At 43.5% G+C, this 21413-nt stretch overlaps 1 protein-coding gene across 35 annotated transcripts in view; it reads right to left on the reverse strand.

Annotated features, from left to right (window-relative positions):
- KCNMA1 (potassium calcium-activated channel subfamily M alpha 1) overlaps nucleotides 1-21413 on the reverse strand; it is a 733580-nt gene that overhangs the window by 71223 nt on the left and 640944 nt on the right. For all 35 annotated transcript variants that reach the window (XM_043596657.1, XM_043596656.1, XM_043596650.1 and 32 more), the window contains 3 exons: nucleotides 21309-21402; nucleotides 6663-6786; nucleotides 2416-2640 (listed from right to left, as the gene is read on the reverse strand). In XM_043596657.1, the coding sequence (XP_043452592.1) occupies nucleotides 2416-2640; nucleotides 6663-6786; nucleotides 21309-21402 (443 nt within the window). The remainder of the gene's footprint in view (nucleotides 1-2415; nucleotides 2641-6662; nucleotides 6787-21308; nucleotides 21403-21413) is intronic.

Genomic DNA, 21413 nt, shown 5'->3' on the forward strand with positions numbered 1-21413 from the left:
AACACAAAAAAACAAGTCCTAGATCATTTAAAAAGTATTATTTCATTTATGTAAAAAGAAACCCACAAAATAAAGCTATATATTTATGAATGCACTCGTAAATGCATGTACATTTGGAGAGAAATTTCAGGAAAAATATACACTAAACTAATAACAGTAATTACCTCTAGGGAGGAGAATAAGATTGGGGGTAAAGGGAAAAGTTTGTTTTTGACTTTACATACTTCTGTCTTGTTTGAATATTTTATAACAAGAACGTATTTGTATATTACCGGTGTAATTAAAAATAAATAAGCCAGTAAACAGATTTTTTAAAGTCCCGTAAGAACGAAAAAGCAGTGGGGGAAAAAAAACCCAGAACAAGGAGGTAATGACAGAGAGGAAGAGAAGGCAAGCACAGGTAGCAAAGAAGGGTTAAGTGTCAGAGGGGAGAGGCATGACCTCCACACGCTCTGTGCCCTCAGGAGGGATCAGAGAAGAACTAATCAGGCCATCCATGTCAGGGCTCCCCAGGGACCATGTGGCATCATTTTGGAGTTCACATACTTGGTCCTTCAGCCTGGACCCAGCTTCTGCTCTGCCTACGTGAAGATTTGAGTTGCCTTCAACTCACTGACCGTGTAGGGAGAGGGTTTGCCAACCCCCATATATCCCCGGATGCCTTCCTCCCATTCTCCTTCCTGGAGAAGGGGCTTTGGGATGATGGAATTTGGCCGCTCAGATTGAGACCATCAACCCCCTTTGATGCCTCAGTGAGAGACATGATTCTGCTCTCAGGCCCCAAAATACTGCTGCAAAGTGGCATTATGGAGCAAGAGGCATTTAGTGCTTCGGGGCTGGGAAGCTACTAATTCCAGCCTCTGGAGCAGTATCTTCTGAGAGAAGAATCCCTCTTTTCCAGGGATCACTTGGTACAAAGTAAGTCTGACCAACTTCCTGAATCATTTCGCCCGCGCATAAGCCTCAATTGCCTACATTCATATTCTTTTAATTTTCACCTTGTAGGGAATCCAGCAGTAATTGTGATATAAGACAATCCCCGCATAGTTGTATACACACGATTTCAAAACTCAAGAAATACTGATGACATATATAGAAACACCATGTTTCTCTGGACTGACTCCATACGTGGGGCACTGTTTAAACAATGAAATATGTGAAGACATAGAGGAAGGCCCATTTGTACAATATGCTGTGCTTGAGTGTGTTAAATTTCGGAGGGTTTAAAAAGGACCAGCAAATATGAGAGCTCATTCATATGTAGGCCAACAGGTGAGTGCATGTATACAAGAGCACACAGGAGACACACACATATACACACACAGAATGCACACACACACACACCAAACATTACCTATACACCCAACACCCATACATACAGAATGCACACTCGTGTGCTTGTGTGCACATGCACATACACATACACATGTGCGTGCACACACACACAGCCCAGCAAAATAATAAGCTCTTTACAAAACACTTTTAGACCTAGTCCATGTGTTCCAAGGGACCATGTGTAAAAGCACATGTACAAAAATAATTGTGGAAATACATAATCAAATCTAACATGACTGAAATTAGCAAGGTATATATCTGCTTATGCTCTTCTATGTGTATGACTATTTGTTTTTCTTCAGGCGATTATTTTTAACTACATGTGTTTACTAAATCAGCTTACTAGTTTCCTAAATCTAGAATTGTTTAAAAGTTTATGAAAAATATATTGATTAATGATCAGGAAATAATTACGTGCCTCCTAGATCATGTATCCTGCATCTTTACACTAAATTGTCGAGTCTCAAACTGTTCCTTTTAGATTTGGGCCCTAGCATATTTTTCAATCAAGAATATCACATGCACATATGTGTGCGTACACATACAAGCCTATGAAAATATTGCTGGCTTCTACATGAATGGGAGGCAGGGAGTGGCCAGAGGAAGGGCCTGGCCTTCCATACAACAGAAATAAAGAAAGAACTCTGTTAAATCCACTTAGTTAAAAACAGAAAGCAATATGACCAAGATTCACAGAAGCATTAATAATATCATAAATAAAATGCTAAAAATAGTTCCATAAGTAAATTCTGCTATGAGCATCATAATATCTCAAAGCACTAGGTTTGGGTAGGCAAGACAGAGAGAGAGTGTATAGACATCGATATGGTTAATACATTTGGTATCAGCTAAACTTCATGCTTGATGAGCAGCTGAACTTGGCTGCAAATTCCTTTTAATAAGGTCTCCCAGGGTTTAGATATTCCTAGACAGAGCATAAGGGAAGGGCTGAGTCCTCAGGCCCATAACCGGATGAAGAAGCAGAGGCATGATCAAAGCTACAGCTATTATATCCATCTGGGATTTTCTTTTGTGAATGAAAAGAAGGAAAAAGCATCGATAATGTGACCTTGGACTTACAGGCAATATGGACACTTTGGGGAAGTTATGAAGCGTCTCCCATTCCCGCTTGAGGTACTCAATGGAGCCCACAAACACGATGTGCTTGAGCTCGTGGTAATGAAAGTTGCTGGCACGGAGTGGCATCACCAGGTTCCGGAGGCCAATCAGGGCTGAGCTGACATCACCAAAGATGCAGACCACGACGTGGCCGCTTAGGACGGTCATGGCGGCTTCACTTCGAGTCTGCAACATGGAAAAGCGCACCAGCATTGGAGAAAAGACCTCACAGTGTTTTGGTAAGTATTTAAAAAAACACTTTCATAAAGATAGACATTTGCTGAGTGCTTACTCTGTGTTATTATTTTTATTTCATCAATGTTATGTGTATGCCACATAAACTTACAATTTGAGTATGTGTGTGTGCATTATACTGGGGTCACAAATATATGTAAACATATACCCACATATAACCTGACCTTCTTTGTCACAAGATTTAAGAAAGTTATACCTTCATACATATGAGCAGGTGGTCTTTCCTGATGATATTTAGGTGGGGGGAAATATGAGAGAATAGTAATATTTATGTTGTTTAAAAAGAGAAGTCTTAGTTCACATGAAATTTTTGATAAAAGGAGTTGTCTTTGCTGTCTCTCTTGCTGAAATGATATTAAATTGGTCAGATCCTATGCTAGTCTCAGCTTGAGAAGTTTCAGTTTTGAGTTCCAGACTCATCAAAGGGATTTCACACTACGTTATCACATCAACAGGTAGAACATCACATCCTCAGCCAGGGGCTGGCAAATTATGGTTCATAGGCTAAATCTGGTCTACAACCTGCTTTGGTATGGCCATGGCTGGTGAGCCAAGATTGGTTTTTACATTTTAAAATGGTTGCAAAAAAAATAAAAATGAAGATTTCATAATATGGGACAATTATATAAAATTTAAATTCCAACAAAATCTTATTGCAACTCAGCCAATCTTACTCATTTAGGTATTGTCTATGGCTGCTTTTACATTGCAATGGCAGAGCTGATTAGCTGTGACATAGAGCGTATGGCCAGCAAGACCTAAATTATTTATTATATGATCCTTTGCAGAAAGAGTTTGCTGACCCCTGTCTACTGCTGCCTTGCGTTTTCCAGGGACTGCCTGGAGTGGCCCACCTGTGAAAGTCATCAGACTATTACTTTAGTCATAAGACTATTCCCAAATAACAATTAAAAGGATCTAGAGAAAGGTCAGCCAGAGAAACAAGCCCATGTCTTCTCCCAACCCTAGGTTTGGATCTACAAAGGAGACAAATAAACGAATAAAATCGCTCCAGTGAGAGGAGGACCCCAGCTTCCCACAAAAATGGTTAGCCACTGCTGCCCCTTTGCCCACTGTGTTAGTGAAGAGAATAACGCAGGAGGCCAGTTAGTGGGCCTTTCTCTGCTTCTCCTTCTGGTCCAATGCCTCCTATTCTTGCCTTGCTTGCTCCCTCTCCACTCACTGCATGCCTGGATGGTCCCATGTGGCTCACAATGCTTTGGGGGAGGCATATTAATGTTCACTGCACATATCAAACTCTGCTTGATTTAATCCCTAGAATTGACCAGTGTATTGATTGTTTAAATGCCAATATTGCAATTCACGACAATGTCAGGGTTATTACAGTAACCCCCAGGGAGAAGAAGAAGCTAGCTTTCACTCCCTGATCGTTACAATAAAGCAGGGGCTGTCACCATTATCGGTTTCCCTCTGTGATAATACAGTTATACCTAAGACAGGGGCTGTAAGAAATGTCTTATAAATGGTGACCATGAAGGACCCACTGGGAAGTCACATCCCACATCACCGCTTCATGGACAAGACCTGGAGTTAGTTATCTTGGCTGCTTGGAAGTGTGAGTGCCTGGGTACCACCAACAGAGCATCAGTGAGTCTGTAACATGCTGTGATGGGGTTTCTAATTACTTTTAATTGGTCGGGTCACCTGGGAGTCTAGCTCTCTTCAGTGAGCCTCAGGAATACAACCTGGGTTCAGAGTGGGGGCTGGAAATCTGGGGAGTTGAGGAAGTCACTGGGAGGTGAGGAAGGCACCATCTAGCAAAGTGGCTGACCACAGGAGCTTAGCTCTGGGGACCAAAATACCAATCTTTAGATTGGCCACAGTAACATGACCCACAGAATCTTGTCAAGACCCCAGTTCCTGGAGAGTCTGATTTTGCCAGATTTAAGACCCAGTACAGCAACTCACATGCACATCTTGTGCTTCTGACACATCCTTGAAGGCTTAACCCAGTCTGGGCCTTCATCGCCTTAACCCCTTCAAAGCACAATCTGCGTGCACCCAATAAGACTTCTCTGGCCACTTAGATACATCCTAGTCCTTCTCCCCTAGATTTGAATCTTGTGCCTCATAACACAGCTTTAAATATATTGTTCCATGGTTACATTTTACATCTTCTAATTAAATGATCATTTCCTCAAGATTGAGGCCATTTCATATTTTCTAACCCCCAGAGCAGTTAGTGTCCTGCATCCAGGGGGTACATGCAACCCCAAAGCATCTTCACACAGCTGGCTCTTCTGAGTATGCTCATCTCTGCTCCAGTGTGACTTTGGAAAGGGCTTCTTGGACCACACTAACTAGCACCTCCCAGTCCCTTTCTAGCCCATGGCCCTGCTCGATTGTCTTCATAGCACTGTAGCAGTATCTGAAATGTTTTTCTATACTCATCATCTACCTGGAGATCTTCTCTTTGCCCCACTAGAACATCAGCTAGTCAGGGACTGTACCCCCAGCAACAAGAGCAGTGCCTAGCACATAAATGGCCTGTTAAAAATGTTTTGTTAAATGATGTTATTTTTCAGATGACAGGTAGTAGTAACTCACTTCCCTAAACTCTTTCATGCCAGAAGGGAACTCAGTTTGGATGTCAACTAGCCATACGCTCTTCAGGAATATAGGCAAGCCATTAAGACGCCGGATTCCAGATAGAGCACCAAGCCCTTTTACCTGCCACAGATGGGTAGTGCCACTCTGAGTTTGGTTCACCAGGGCAAAAGTGCAGTGAATACAACAGGATGTAAATACACAGAGCACCTTTGTGATTAGAACCATTTGCGCTCCTGGTAAATTGGACAATTGCTGTTTGTTGAGAATTCTGACTTTCTGTGCTTTTGTCTGTGACTTTCACACCTCCAAGACAGTCTCTAGCACAACCCTGTATTGGCTCTTAATTGCTTGATTATAATTAAACTGAGAAAACACACACATACACACATTCCAGTAAAATGCAGGGAAGTGGATTAGAGTACAAAGCCATTCTGAGGGACTCCTTTTCTAAGAAGGGTGGCCATGACATCAGAAATGATAGGATTTTCCCCGCTGACATAAAGAAGCAGGGCACAGTGATCTGCAATGAGAAGGCGAAAAAGAGAAAGAACCCTTCCACCTGACCTTCCTATTAATCCATTTTTCATGGATTAGCAAGACAATGAACTGTAGGGAAGCTGGTGTGGGCATTCAAACCTAAAGCTGTTAACAAGACAAGTCTGGAGAGTAGATGGATTGTTCTCTAGGCTGACATTCTTAGGACAGACCAGAAAAAACCCACTGCTGCTGCCGAGATGACACAACCACAAAACGGGGCTCTGAGCTCCCACCTCCCCGAGATAGACCCATGCATGGGTCATCGTTGTCATCATCGCCAAATGCATTTTGCATCATGCGTTAGGCAGGATCCCAAATACGCAAGGCTATTACCTAGAAGAATGCAAGATGTTGTTATAAACAAATGACATTGTTTACTATATTGGTAGCAGTCACATTTCCTCATGGCATTTCATAATAATAATGATAATAATAGTAAGTAACTATTGAGTCCCATGTGGGTTTTACTCTTCAGTACAACCCTAGGGGTTAGGGTCAATCTCATCTCACCTTCTTAGATATAAGAGAACTAAGGTGTAAAGAAGCCAAGCAGAGCCACATTCGTAGGGATGACTGTACTTACTGCCTCCCATGATGCCTTTCACACAGCATATGACCATCCCCTATCATGATGAGCCAATAAATATTCAGAGATTTAGAATTCCATCCTTGGTTCATATTCTGATGAGGGTTCTAGTTGTTTCGATGTGTCCCTAATTTTATTTATCAAAAATAATTAGGACCAGGGACTGTATCTTCCCAACATCCAGTTAGGGAAACCCATTCCTGGCAAATGTAGTTTGGGACAGAAGTGAACGGCATGGATTCTGTGGCCCGTCACTCACCAGGATGACTTTCTCTATCTCCTTGGGTGCACACCAGTGAAACATGCCAGTAGAATCATACTTCTTCACGTTAGAGTCCATGTTGTCAATCTGATCATTGCCAGGAATTAACAAGGGGTCATGCCTGGGGAGAAAAGGACAAGAAAACCTAAGTGGAAAATGTAATAAATTATAAATGGAAAGTGCCCCCTGAGTTAGATCTCAGAGGAGTTGAAAGATGCACAGGAAGTGGCTGTCACTGAAGGCCATTCTTTTGCTTACAGAACCCATTCTTTGAAAGACAACTACCCCAACTGCCATCGCCACTTGGAAATGCAGGTGACCTTTATCAGCTAATAATTCTACCTTCCCCTCCTGTTCCTATTTCTCTAAAATGGCCTTCACGTCATTCTGTGGATTTAGCCTCCTTTTCATGGATATCCCTCCCTCCTATTCTCATTTTACCAGCTATCCAATCTCCCCAGTGACCGCACGCATGCACGCACACACACACACACACACACACACACACGCACACGCACATGCACGCACTCACACCAAAGGGTTGTTATTAGCATTGGCAATGAAGAGGAAGGAATAGGAATAGAGCCTCATGCTAACTGACTGGCATGAGGATGGAAAGCCAATTACTTGCTCTTTCTGACTACAACTTCTGACGTGATGCTCTTCGCAGTAAAAGCTTTAACAGGCTGCACTTTAAATATTTTAGCAATTTGCCCAATCAGATTTTGCTCTCCCCGGCTGAAGCCCTTTAAAGATTCAGCAGCATGTCACTTCAGAGCAGATTGACTACCAAATGCCCACATCTGGAATACATGATTTCAATACCAAACAACACCCTCTCTCCTTGCCGTGACAACTGTATTTGCACTAACGGTCCAATGACGGTCTCCCCACCCCCACTTCGCCTCCCTGTTGCAGCATTCCTTGGATGGGAGCTCACGCTCAGGTGCATCTTAATAAACTTGTCTTGAATTCGCTCTCTTGCCTTGTTTACTGGTGGAAAGGGAAGATGCTGCTCTAGAGACTTCCCCTCCAGTGGGTTGGCAGATCTTCGCCAACAACCTTAGGAATTATAATAAAATCAGGCAGGTCTAACAGGCTTACAGCATAAGAAATATACTCCTACAGCTAGGACTATGTCCATTGTCAGGTTCCATCTGTGATAGTGATTTCATATTCCCATTTGAGGGGAGGTCATTTGGGTTTCTACAACATTGACTGCATATAATTGGGACAATGTTCCAGGAATACCTAGCTCTCATTGCAGGGGAACTATCTTCCCTAAATAACACTGCCGATTTAAGACAGAAAATATAAATAGGTTCAAATTCCAAAAACTTACTATAAAGTGATTTTACCTTTTAAGTTATCTATTTCAAGCATCAAAGGGTAATCTTTATTGAGTTTTCAGTATTTCTCCCTCTGAAATTTCTCTGATGCTTCTCACTTATATATCCACTACACAGAGTGGGACAGGAATGGTCCACATACCTAGAATTAATCTTTCAAGATATCTATTGTGATTCCCCTCCCTTCAATATTCCTTCCACCCCCACTCAAGATGGGAAAATTCTCGCTGCATTTATTTATTCCTGAGAATTTGCTTTTAGGCTATACCAAATGACAAATACCCTGTGAGGCAATCCTGCAAAGTTACCTTCAACAAACATGCTGGATTACTATAGGAACTGTCATATCTAATCTTCAAAGGGGAAAAACACTCCACCTTGGAATAGCGTCTCAGTAGCTAAGCTGTTGGGAGGTCTTAAGGTGTTGTAAACTACCAGGCCACCTTTCAAATACTGAACTCGGTCAAAACTGCTAAAATAAAATGGCAGTTTCTTTTAAGAACTGGTCACAGATCAGGGAAAGAGCAACTTTTGATTTTTTTTATCCTTGAAGAATCTTCAATAGTTGTTGTAGATACCATCTGGGATAGGTAGGTGGATAGAAATCACCAAGAGAAGAGATTTAAGAAAATGAACAGAATGAACTCTTCCCAGCCCTAGAAGAACATATTTTGCAAGAGGATCTTAATAAATTTACCTCAGAGAAATAGAGCCAGGTTCAAATTCTCTTGCCCAGTTTATTGGTTAGAGAGGAAGTATTATCTCAAGAAGGTCTGAGTACTGCCCCTAATGCATTCAGGATTTAAAAGACAGCCAGGAGAATATTTACATAAAATCTGCAAGCAAGCAAATGATATAGCAAGCTGGCCAAAATTCCTTCTAGAAAATATGTGTCTTGGGTGGAAGAACATACATTTGGGTTCCCTACCTTTTTGGGAAAGAATCATTCTTTGGTCACAAAGGCCTCCAACTTTCATCTTAGAAAAGTAAATAAACAAGGCTGATGATCAGTCGTCCCTCAATAAGAAGAAAAAAGACAGCCTTTTGTTTTCTTTTTATTTTTTCTTAACATTTATTCATTTTTGAGAGTGAGAGTGACAGAGCATGAGTGGGGGAGGGGCAGAGAGAGAGGGAGACACAGAATCCAAAGCACGTTCCAGGCTCTGAGGTGTCAGCACAGAGCCTGACACGGGGCTCGAACTCTCGGGCTGTGAGATCATGACTTGAGCTGAAGTCGAACACTTAACCTACTGAGCCAACCAGGCGCCCCAAAAAGATAGTTTTTTAATGTCAATCCTCATTAAACTGGGGCTGGGGTTTGGAGGAAGCAGGTATAATTTCTTTTCAAAAAAAAAATCCTATTTATTCTTGAAATAGAGTTGATATACAATTTTATATTAGTTTCAGGTGCAGTTTGACACTAGGGTTGTGAATCATGATTGGCACTGGAATATCTAGAAGCATCAGAGAAGTCTCAGTGGTATGCCTTGTTGCAGTAGGTACTCCCTACACACCTCTCACCCTGGCCTGGACAACTTAAATGTATAATCCAAGATATTCCTCAAAAAGTTTTATCTGAAGAACATTAAAAATCTCCTCAAACAAAGATATTTTCCTTTCTGACCAGCAGGGTACCTGGAATTCAAACTTTGATTTCTTAAATCGTCAAACAGCCAATAAACATAAATTTTCTATTTTGATTCATGAATGGGAGATATCCTAATGATGAAGACACAGTCCCTAGTCAAAAGGAGGGTCATAATACAGCAAGAAAGAGAAAATGTCAATCAATAGTTGTGATACACCGTGATGAGTGTCATATCATGCAAGGTGGTATGATAATACCAAGAAAGAAACTGTTAATTGCCTGGTATTTGAGAAACATTAAGGAAGGCTTCCCAGAGAAGGTAACATTTTATCTGAGCCCTGAAAGGTGAGGAGCAATCTAAGCATATTTTAGTGTTGATCCACTAGCAGCCATTAGAACCTGCTCAGAGAACTGAGGCCCAAATGAGCCCACACATGGCACCCCCAACCACGGTTGAAGATGTTGGCTGTGGTATTGGCCCAACCTGAGGTATAGAAGACTCAGGCCAGGCACATTAGCTGTCTTTTTTTTTAATTTTTTTAAAATGTTTTATTTATTCTTGAGAGAGAGAGAGACAGAGATGAGCGGGTGAGGGGCACAGTGAGAGAGGGACACAGAATCCGAAGCAGGCTCCAGGCTCCGAGCTGTCAGCCCAGAGCCCAACGTGGGGCTCAAACTCACAAGCTGTGAGATCATGACCTGAGCCGAAGCTGGATGCCCAACTGGCTGAGTCACCCAGGCGCCCCATACAGTAGCTGTCTTCTGATGTGCAACGGTGGTCATCGAATGGAAGATGGAATCCACTGATTGTGTACAACTGATTCAGAACAGGCGACGAACCATGTGTGGAATTTCAATAGAACAAAAATCAAGTTTCCAAACACAAAGAATGTTATAAAAATGGAAGGTTTAAAAAAAAATGATATGAGTTGTGTCCCAAGGCAGTGGATTTCTCATCACTTGAGACATTCCAGAAAAGCTGGGATATAGAGATTTCATTCAAAACATTGGGTGAACCTAGAAGACTCTCAAGGTTTGAAGCATTGTTCTCTCACTGAGGAAGACAAGGCTAGGATTCTGAAATACTTGGCCACTGCTGGACATCAAAAAGCCAGAAGGCACTAAATAACTGAAGAAAGGTTGTTGTTGGAGCAAAGATGAGAGATAGGAAGAATTAAGACTGATCACTCTAGAGTTCCATGAAGGACCATAACTGTTTTTCCATCTGGGAGGAATATGATTCATTCCAGCAACACGAGCATCCATAACCACTTTGAGCCAGACAGGATAAATTTCTTTACCATGTCTGTTCCTGTAGTAACTTCAAGGGGCTTAGGTTGACTTGAACTCCTGAGAGGTCTCTGACATAGGTGAACAGTGAAGAGCCAGTTGGCTACAGGAACATGTGCTGCTAAACTGAGATTGATGGAGCTTACATAAACAAAAGAAAGTTCAAGCATTTGCCACTGAGCACAACAACCAACATTGCCATGGTCAGAGGAGGCCCAGGAGAAGACCTGGCAGTTTGTTGTACACAGAAAGGAAGACCACCAGAAACCTCTCTGAACAAAGCATCCCAGCATCACTGATTCACAAAATGATTAAGAGAACCCATTCAAATGTCCTCAGACAATTCCTCAATAACCACTTAGTTGGAATCAAGGGCAATACTAGATATTGTCTTTCCTATCTTAATTATTTATACATTTCCCCAACTCACAAAGTAATCTCGACTCCCATAAAATGCACCATAATTTATTCAAGGCTCATTTGTCATTTATCACTGAGCCATGTACATGCGTTATTTTAGGATAACAGGAATGCCATGAGGTGAGGTCTATCTGCTGCAGAGTTGTTAAATGGGCATAATTTTGTCCCCCACAAGGTCTGTACACTGAGTTTACAAAGCCTGTAAACTCTCAGTACCTCAGGATGTCACTATATTGTACAATATGGCCTTTAAATAAGTAATTAAACTAAAGTGAGGTCATTAAGATGGGCCCTAGTTGAATATGGCTGCTTAATTTATAAGAAGAGGAGATTTAGACATGGACATGTGCAGAGGGAAGACATGTGACATGTGAAGATAGTGGTATAAGTCAGGCATCTAGAAACCAAGGAGAGAGACCTGGAACAGAGTCTTCCTTCTCCTACTCAGAAGGAACCAACCCTACTGACACCTTGATCTTGCACTTTCAAAATCCAGAACTATGAGAAAATCAATTTCTGTTGCTTAAGACCACAATAGTAAATATCTTACTTAAGACCACAATAGTAAATGGCAGAGCCTTAGGAAACTCATACAAGAGTCCACCTTGAAAAAGGAGCATGAAGTATCAGATATCAGTCCCTAGAAGGAACCCCAGCTGCCCTTCTTGTGTTTCAGTCTGACCTGTTCACTTCATGGAGAAAAGCATCCTGCCACCAGTTTAGGAATACATGGAATTATACCAGAAATGCACAATATCTTATTCAAAGAGTTTGGGCCATGTCCCTTCCCTCCTCAGCACCACCTCACCCCAACACATGTATATAATTAGATCTAAGAGGGAACTTCTCTCTAGTCTTTAACTTGTATCCACATTTTTGGATCAATACCTATGACAACCCAGCTCAAAAGAAAAAGGAAGCCTGTGCACCAGCTAGTTAATGCATTCATCTGAACCAAGAGTCGTTCTCCAAAGGGTACATTTTGGGGGTGGATCACTGAGGGCAGGAAACCCCTATTTCCTTAGTGATGATATGGCACAGTGGCTCCACATCTTGGCTTATCTACCACTTGTTACATTGTGCTTTGCCTCAATGTCTTCATCTGTAAAATGAGTGTTAATCACCATCATGACTTAATGGACTCCATTTGAGGACTCCATGAGTAAAGTCCTGTCATGCACTTAGCATAGAACCTGACACAGAGCTTTCCTTCAAGAAGTGTTAACTACCACTATTATTATCATTCTTTATACTCTGCTAACAACCCACCCATTTATTTGTAGCTCTTCTGAAAGGAGACAGTAAAGGTAGAGCACTTCAATAATACAAATGCAGAGTTACTACAATTATTTCTACTACTGTTGCTACTATGAGTGGCTAGCCACTGTGAGTTGAATTGTTACAAATGTTGCAGGGCTGAAATTTTTACCTACCTTTTATGATTTACTCATCAAGGTAACACTTGCATGTAATTTCTGCTGTGACTACACATTTGTGTGCCTGGGAAAGAGACTGGATAAGTAACATGGCTAATGTGGCTCAGCCAGAGAGAGGAGAGGCAAGGTTTGAACAGACAGGTCTTGACCGGAAGCCAATGCCACTTGGCCCCGTTCCACCCCCTCCCACTTACAGGAGGCACCTGGATCTTGTTCCTTCTCCATTGCAGAACCCTGAACTACAGTGCCTGAGCTGCAAAGACAGGCAGACCAGCATGGCGGGCATTCATGAAATGCACAGCTTGTGTGAATAATCAGTAGGAAATTGCCCCAAGAGCCTTTGTCAGGACAACGTGCTAAGGAGAGCCTCAATAATCGATTAAGCCTGGGACAGCTTTTGCCTTGTCCCGGTATCTGAAGGCTCTGTGCAGGAATACCCTCATTTTTATAGCAACCAAGGAGCTCCAGTGAGTTAAATTTTTCATATCTATGCTTCTTGAATCTTAGCTCACACCTCCAAAGTCCACAGCTAGAAATTAAGTATGCCTGACTTCAAATAAAGAATAGAAGATCATTGTTTTGAGGGTTTGCAGAGCGAGGAATGCCACTTGCCATCAATTAATCTGAGGAAGTGAACTAAATGCCCTGCTACAGCAGAAACACAAAAAGCTTGCCTGGAAGACAAGTGCCTAAAGCAAAACCACAAATCCCTTTTCTAGCAAACCTGCTGTGAGGAAGCCAGTATTATATTTTAAAGAGCACAGTTCCCCTTCCAGGCAAATACAGCAAATCCCAGTTTTTCTGTGGCAGTGGGTTCAACACTGGCCTTCAGAAATGTACATTAAAGTATAAGTAAACAAACCAAAACACACACACACACACACACACACACACACACACACACACACATGGAGGGGGGTGAAAAAGGAAAGTTACAACATGCTCTTTGTTCTTTTTTTTAAGTAGGTTCAAGCTGGAGCCCAGCTCAGAACTTGAACTCGGGACCCTGAGATCAAGAGTTAGATGCTTAACCAACTGAGCCACCCAGGTGCCCTGTAATATGGTTTCTGAATTGTACCCTTTACTTGCTTGAGCTTTGGGGCTTCATTTATCATCTCATAGAGGCTCTCTCGTCATTCCACGCATCCCATGTAGGTTGAGGCCCCACCCTGCAGTGGTCTCCCTGGGAGATCAGAGGCTGGATAAAACGTGAGAGAATTTCTCAGCCTTCTGCAGGCTTCTTGTCCCGGTGGCAAAAACTAATTCTGTGGGGTGGATCTATCAATGTCAAGTGCCATTGTGGAACTGTTGGGATATTTTTGAGGCCTCACAGTTTGTCTCATATGTTCCCCCTGAAGCTTCCCTCCTCCATAACCAGAGACAGTTGTTTTCCCTTCCTAGGAGTTCCTATAGAAGTGAGAGATGCTCCTTCAGAGATAATAATTTGCATTTTTGTCTCATCCATTAGATGTGGAGCTTCCTGAGGGCAAGGAACTCCTATTTTACTCTTTAGCAAATTTCCAGAACCCAGCAGAGGACACAGCAGATGCTTAATAAACAACCAACTAACAAGAGGAACTGATGAATGATCTCTAGTCTGACTCTAATTCCTTGACTCTTAAGCCAGTCAATGCAAACTCACCAGACCTTTTAGGGAGACCAGAAAATGTGCCCAGTGACAGTTTACTCACCTTTGATATCTTGAGACAGTTTGCTGTGGGAACAACCAAGGCTTTTGCACTGTTTTTCGCTTTTCAAGGACTATATTTGAAACAGGGCATCTTGATCTAAAGGGAGACTCTGAAAACAGGACTTTAACCGGCCCCGCTGTCTGGAGTGTTCCTGGATCCAGATGCTGTAGCTGATCAGCGGGGAGGACTCATGTTTGATCGCCAGTGGTGGTCAAGACAGTGTTCTGAACGAAGCAACTATTCAGTGCTCCACTGTCAAGTCTGAACATTTCTGTAAGGAGAGCCCCTATGACATCAGGTTTCTTTCACTGTTCTGACTTACGGAGGCAGTGGTTCTCATACCAGCTGCATCAGCATCACCTGAGAGCTGGAGAGAAATGCAAATTCTCAAGCCCAGCCAGACCTACCGAATCAAGCTGTTTTACCAAGATGCTGTAGATGATTCTGATGCATGCCTAAGTTTGAGAACCATTGCTATAAAGTGTTGCCCAGATGGAGAAACTATATGGTTTGAGTCAGTCCTACCAGAGATAGCAACAGTTTGCAGCATACCGACTAAAAGGCTATGGTTCTATCCAGCAAGGCCAGGGACAGAGCGCTGCAAGCAAAGTGTCTAGGTGTGGAATTTAAGGAGGCACCTCATATGGCTCACCCTAGTCCTGGACCTCTTATCTAAATGGATAATTACAGGACGGATGACAAAAACACATCCAGGTTGCCCACCCTGCCTCTCTGTGACTCTCTGGAACCTGAACTGTTGTGTCACTTGATGGGGTTCCCAACATGGATGCCACACTCATATTCTCTCTGTTGTTGACTTCCACTCCCATGAGCTAATCAGCGAATAAGCAAACATAAAAAGGCAAATGGAATATTAGTTCTTGTGAAGTACGCTTAAAAGTCAGTTTTCTAGTCTCCTTTCTCGTCATTTTTTCTGCCACTCCACGAAAGAAACAAGGCAGTTAGTAACTAAGTCCTGTTCAAGAACGACAGGCCATGCAAGTGAGTGTCTGACTGTGCTGAAGAGTGTCTCAGGCGGACCTCCTCAAAAGGGCTCATAGCTGGGTGTTCAGCACCATAAATAATCTGCCTCATTCTGGGGTGTATTTCATTTCTGGGTGGATACTATTTCTTGTTATGTTGCAAGGATACTGACTTTTGGCTCCTACCTTGGCTCATCCTTCAACACTGCCCCCGCCCTCCTGTGTAATGAGCATCTCTCCTGAGACACAGCTGCCCCCACATCCCCCCCACCCACCCAACCCCCATCCCCCACTAGATGGCCATCCCTGGAGCCACTTTGACAAAACCAGGCTCTAGCCACTCTGTCAAAACTAAAGTCCCTTTCAACTTCTCTGTATCTATCTACATACATTTTTTCCCTGCCTAACAAGTAAACAGTGAAGAGCTACTGCCACCTAATACGTCATCTCTTGGTGGGCAGCCACCACTCTAAAAGCAAGAAGGAAATTACTGCCTTTGTGTCTGGGAGACAACCTGGAAGGACTGACAGATTCTTCCGTCCTAGAGGAGAGCGTGCACGATGCTCTCGAAACGAGAGGTTGGGATAATAACCCTCTGCTGCACATGCAACTTGTCCAGAGACCTGTGTCAAATCCACCCAAGCCCTGGTATGATGAGCCCCCCTATTTCTTTCTTCTCCAGTCCTGTGAGGGCCTGTCACTTGCTATTTGTGCATTCAGAGGTGAATTTACTTGGCTAAGCTGTCCCTGCCTTCCTTCTTAATTCTGCCAGTTGCAAAGAACAGCAAGAGTGGCATTCTGTCCCCAACTTGGACTGGGCTCAGGAAATTTTGCCATTTGCTATTACGAGAACCTCTCAAGTTGGCAGTCCTCACCAAAGACCCTATAAAAGGTATGAGGTGAAAGAGAGAAATGGGCCTTAACAAGCAGATGAGTTTATTTCAGTTGATGATCAGTAAATGCCCAAGAAGATAATCTGTTTTCCTCAAATCATATTTCCCCTCCTATTCAGCAAACTGATCTCTAATATTTTCTAGGTCTCGGGACATGAACTCCCCTCACCTGTTCAATTCCTCTGTTTTCAGTATTGCCAGTGATCCTTGCTGGCCTGGCTGTGGGCCATCTCTTCGGTAAATTGTCTACCCAACACATCCTACATGAATCGTCATGGCTCATGGCCCCTCTATCTTACTCCTCCGAGTTTCCTAGGTCCTGGAGAAGCAGGTGTAACACCAACTGATGTCAGGAATGCTGTGTGTCCTTCTTGGGAAGAGTGGGGCCCACTTCTGCTCCACTATTCTATAGGAGACCCTGAGTGGTGTGGCACCCAAAGGACCTTGGCAGAGGCTGGGGCTGGCTGGGCCTTCCCTTCACACCTCTCTATTTCTGTAACGTGTGTCTTCACAAGGCTGCCCTGATGGAGAGTCCTAAACGTCTCCTGACAATGTCACCAGTGATCCTCCCAAAACACTGCCTCCTCAAGAACTTGCAAAGGTTTCCCAGTGCCTATGACAGACAAAGGCTTACATGAGTAGGTGCAAGAATACTCTCATACTTCCAGCTCCAGTTATGTCACCCCAGGGACCCCTTGCTCCAACCACACCAAGCCTCTTACAATGGCCCGAGCATTCTCCTTATTTCCTCCATTGGACAGAACAGTGAAAGAGTTCATAATATGGGCTTAGAAGCTAAACCACCCGGGTTCAATCTTCCTAATTAGGCAAGACTCACCAGATTCACTAGACTTTACATCTCAGTTACTCAGCTTCTGCATCGGTAAAGTGGGGGAAAGTATAATTCTTACTCATGGAGTTATAGTTAGGACTCAGTGTGTTCAAAGGCATAACACTCTGGGAATGATGATGCCTGGCATCCAGTACAATGAACAAGGGTAGGTATTGGTATTACTAGAGAACTCTCCTCATCAGTCAGGGGTAGATTTAATAAACCTTCCTTCACAAACCAGCCTCAGCCTCCCAAACTAGGGGTAATGACATCTCTCTCTGTTCTCACGGCCTCTGCTAGTACATCTCCAAGCTCCTTCTACTCTATTTTGCCATACACGCTTGTCTGTCTCCTACATTAAACTGTGATCATTTTGAAGACAGAGACCTACTGTAACCCGTCTTACTTTTCACTCCTCAAAGACGTTCTAGGCCTTGAATACAGTAGACTTCGATAAACCTTTGCTGGGTGAGAATTAATCTGAGAAAAGGAACAGAAACAGCTGAAATGCACAGTGTTTTTGGGTCCCATTTGAGAATATGGTGCGAGAGCCCAGACGTTTACTCTGTACTGCCTACCCAATGGAGAAATATTCCCAGGATCCAACAGCATTTGTGAATACGACTACGTGAAGGTGGCTGTGGAAAGAACTGAATATGATTGTAAGCTGGGCAGGGATTGAAGCAGTCCATGAATCTGCTTCAATTGTAGTCAAAGTGGTGCCCAGTGTCCTTTTTTTCCCCCCTAGAGAGTCTTTCTAGAGAGCTTTCATTTGATGGTCTGTGGGGTCTGTGAGACCCCCAAATTAAGAACACTTGACTTAGTTATCTAGAGACAATATGCTTGCCCTCTACGGCCTTGCAATGGAAGGGAAACACAGCCCTCCTCCCAAGGCACAGACTCAGTAGCAGAGACAAGTGGACAATGAGTGCTTGTTGATTTTAAAGGGAAACTAGGAGAAGCTCCTTAAATCATTCCATGTTAAGAGACCAACAAGGAACGCGAATAACAAGAATCTGGGAAACTCCATGGCCCACTCCTCCTTCGGGGGATGGGAAGCCAAAGGTTATCTGTCATGACACAGGAATGCCTGGCTTGGAGCACAGACGGTTGCCATTTGGCTCAGTCTGGCTGCGAGAGTTGTTGTCTGTCACGGTGACTAAAAAACATAGTGCATCAGGATCCAGACACACAAAACGAAGCTGTTCACCTAATGACTGTGCCGAGAGTTAAGTGACACTGAAAAACCAGGGTATGTCTGATACCAGAACAAAGGGGAGACAAAGACCATTAGTGCAGAGTCCCGGCAGCATTTCATGCTGGCGGATGGTTTGCAAGAAACCCTCGCGCAGAGCCTGTTTTATTTGCAGAAGCCACAGTGGTAAATTAAAGCCCATCCTAGCCCATTCTGGGCTCTCCGGTTTCTCTTGGAGCTGTTCCTATCACTGCCCATAGGCCACTAAAACCTTTCCACGTTCAGAATGATTGATTCCGCTCAAACAAGCAAGCCGCAAACTCATGTCGAAAAACTCACTTCAAATAAGTCATTAGCTTCCTTTATGGATTTTTCAGGTCATGAGGAATAGGACCTAGGAGCCCTATCTTCTGCAGAGGAGAAAGGGAGTATGTGAAGAGGTGGGGCGACCTGGAGAAGCCACCAGATGCTGCATGAGCCCCTCTCTCTTTTCAGTCAACAAGAGACGTATAACAGAAACAGGTCCTGGCAACCTCACTGTCAGGGCCAGGTATTCCAACCAAACGAAACTGCACGTGCTGGAAGTGAAGGGACGTGCTCAGCACCCTGTCTTTGTCTCCAGAGCACTTGGGACACAGAAAGTCATGGCAAGGAAGGAGTGTCTGAGACTTTCTGACTCCTCGTGGGACAGGCTGTTTCAGCTGAGCCGCAAGTGAGACCGCGGTGGGCAGGTGGGAACAGAAGTAGCTGTGGCCGTTGCAGTAGCCCAAAGGCACCAATACCAGAAACCCAAGTTCCGTAGCTTGGCAAGCTTCGGCTCACCGCCTGACCCACGTTTAGCAATTCTGATGTACCACGGAGCAGACAGCTCCAGCCCGGGATGACTGCTCCCTCAGCCCCTCTCCAACAGGCAATGAAAGCAAGACCCACTTTGAAAATTCTCCCCCATCATGCAAACTGACATAGGCATGCTTTTCAAAAACCCACAGCCAATCTGTTGATCATTACTTATTTACAAAGGCCTTCGGGCAGAAAGTCCTGTAAAAACCATACTTGATACGGTATACACTAGCTTTTTCTGCTTGTGGAAAAAAAGTCCCCCCAAGGCTACCTCAAACCATCACTTTCTATTGCACATAAAATGTAGCGTGTAACACTAAAGTATTTAATATATATGGTATAATATATCTACAGGAAAGGCATTTGTGTAGAAGTATGTTACCCTGGATTTGGTAATTTGATGTTTTGCTGAAGGCTACGACTTAAAAAAGCTTCCACCTCGTACAGAAGACCTGTCATCTTGGTACCCAAGAGCCAACAGAATAAAGAAGTACCCTTAAGCAGCAAAACTTTGACACAGCTTTGAAGCATATGAAAACAGTATAACGCCTCAGAATTATTATTACTCAAGATCAAAGAAATGAGCCATACTTTACATAGCAAACAGGGACAGGGAATTTGGCTCCAAAGGTTTCAGATTTTTCAGACTTCTCTTTATTTATTTATTTGCTTCTCTAAATTTAGGCAAAAGAAAGCGCCCGGGCTTTTCTCTACTTTAAATGGATAAAACTATTAGCATTAGATAAGGCGATTACCTAAAGGTGAGTAAATAGGAAATGAATGGTAGCATGACAACTGGCATCGTAAAAATGAGAAGCTTGGCAGTTGGTGCATTTCATTGCTCCTCATAAAGTGTAAACAAGCATGTAAATCAGCAACACCCCAGCAAGATTGAGCGAATGGGCAGGCAGAGGACTGGTAAGGAAACATTTAACAGGAAGAGATGATCATAACGGAAAAGGACATGGGGCCAGGGGCTTCTTCCATGGGAACCTGTGCCCTGGACCGCATGGAGGACTGCCCCGTCTGTGTCCCAGAAGGGTGGCCGTGGAAAGCCAGGAAGATGCAAGTGAATGGAGGGAGGGAAAAGTAGGGGGAAGTGGCCATAATTGTATTTCAGTAATCAAAGGGAGGAGAGCAGCCAATGGCAATGAAAAGAAGAAAGAAACATCAAGATGGCAGGTATTTCCAAGGCAGTTATCATTCAGGGGTCACTCTTGTTTCATCACTGGGGTGCTGGAGAGTTAGGATGTTGGAGGAAATAAGCACAGGATTGGCACATGAGTCGCAGACAATCTGGGGAAATGAAAGATGAAGAGGCCCGGAAGAGAAACCTGCAGAAGTCTGTCGAAATCTGGTTTCATTTGCCATTTCTGAGAGGAAGCCATAGTCAAGACAGAAAGAAGGATGGGAAGGAAGGAAGGGGGAAAGAGGGAGGAAAGAGAGGAAGTGAGGAAGGAAGGAAGGAAGGAAGGAAGGGAGGAAGGAAGACAGAGAAAGAGTACACACATGCCGTATTTCATAATTAATACTGCTTTTAGCCTGAGCAGAACTGGATTACTTTTGAACTTTGCTTTGGCAAGTCCACAGATTATTAGACTTTTTTATCAGTCAAAATCAATTAACAGAAATTTGATTTCAATCGACAGGATAAAAGGAAGGTAATCTTCAGGTTCATTTTTGATTGTGATGATACATCTCACATATGGCCTTAAGTACAGAAAACAGTCCTCGGAGGGACTCCAGCAGAAAGAGACTTGCCGGAGGCAAACTAACCACATGAGTTCCTCTGATTGGTTGCCGCCGTCATTAGTGCCACTGCTGTTTAGGAACTACACATAGACAGGACATGGTGACAGCTAAGACTTTAAAGCCTATGTATTTTTCAAACAGCTTTTCAAACTGTTTTTCATGACAGAATTTTTTCAGCTCTATCATTAACTGCTGACAAGCTGACAGAATAAATACTCCAGCCTTTAAGAAGCCACCTAACGATTGGTCCCCTCCCCCGCCTCGTGCTTGCTGGGGAGGGGCGGCTCTGGGCCTGGGCAAGGCGGGGAGGGGGCCGGGAGAGGAGGAGAAGGCGCTCAAGGGGGACCCGCATGGCCTGTGGCCCCTCTTCTTACCTCATCAGCTTGGGTGAGGAGCTTGGTGAGTTCCGCATGCCTCCGTTCCGTTGCTTTTTTTTGGGGGACAGTGTTGATGGCGGCTCATCTTCAACTGGAAATATA

This window comes from Prionailurus bengalensis, chromosome D2, assembly GCF_016509475.1.
Source record: "Prionailurus bengalensis isolate Pbe53 chromosome D2, Fcat_Pben_1.1_paternal_pri, whole genome shotgun sequence".
NCBI classification, from domain to species: Eukaryota; Metazoa; Chordata; class Mammalia; order Carnivora; family Felidae; genus Prionailurus; species Prionailurus bengalensis.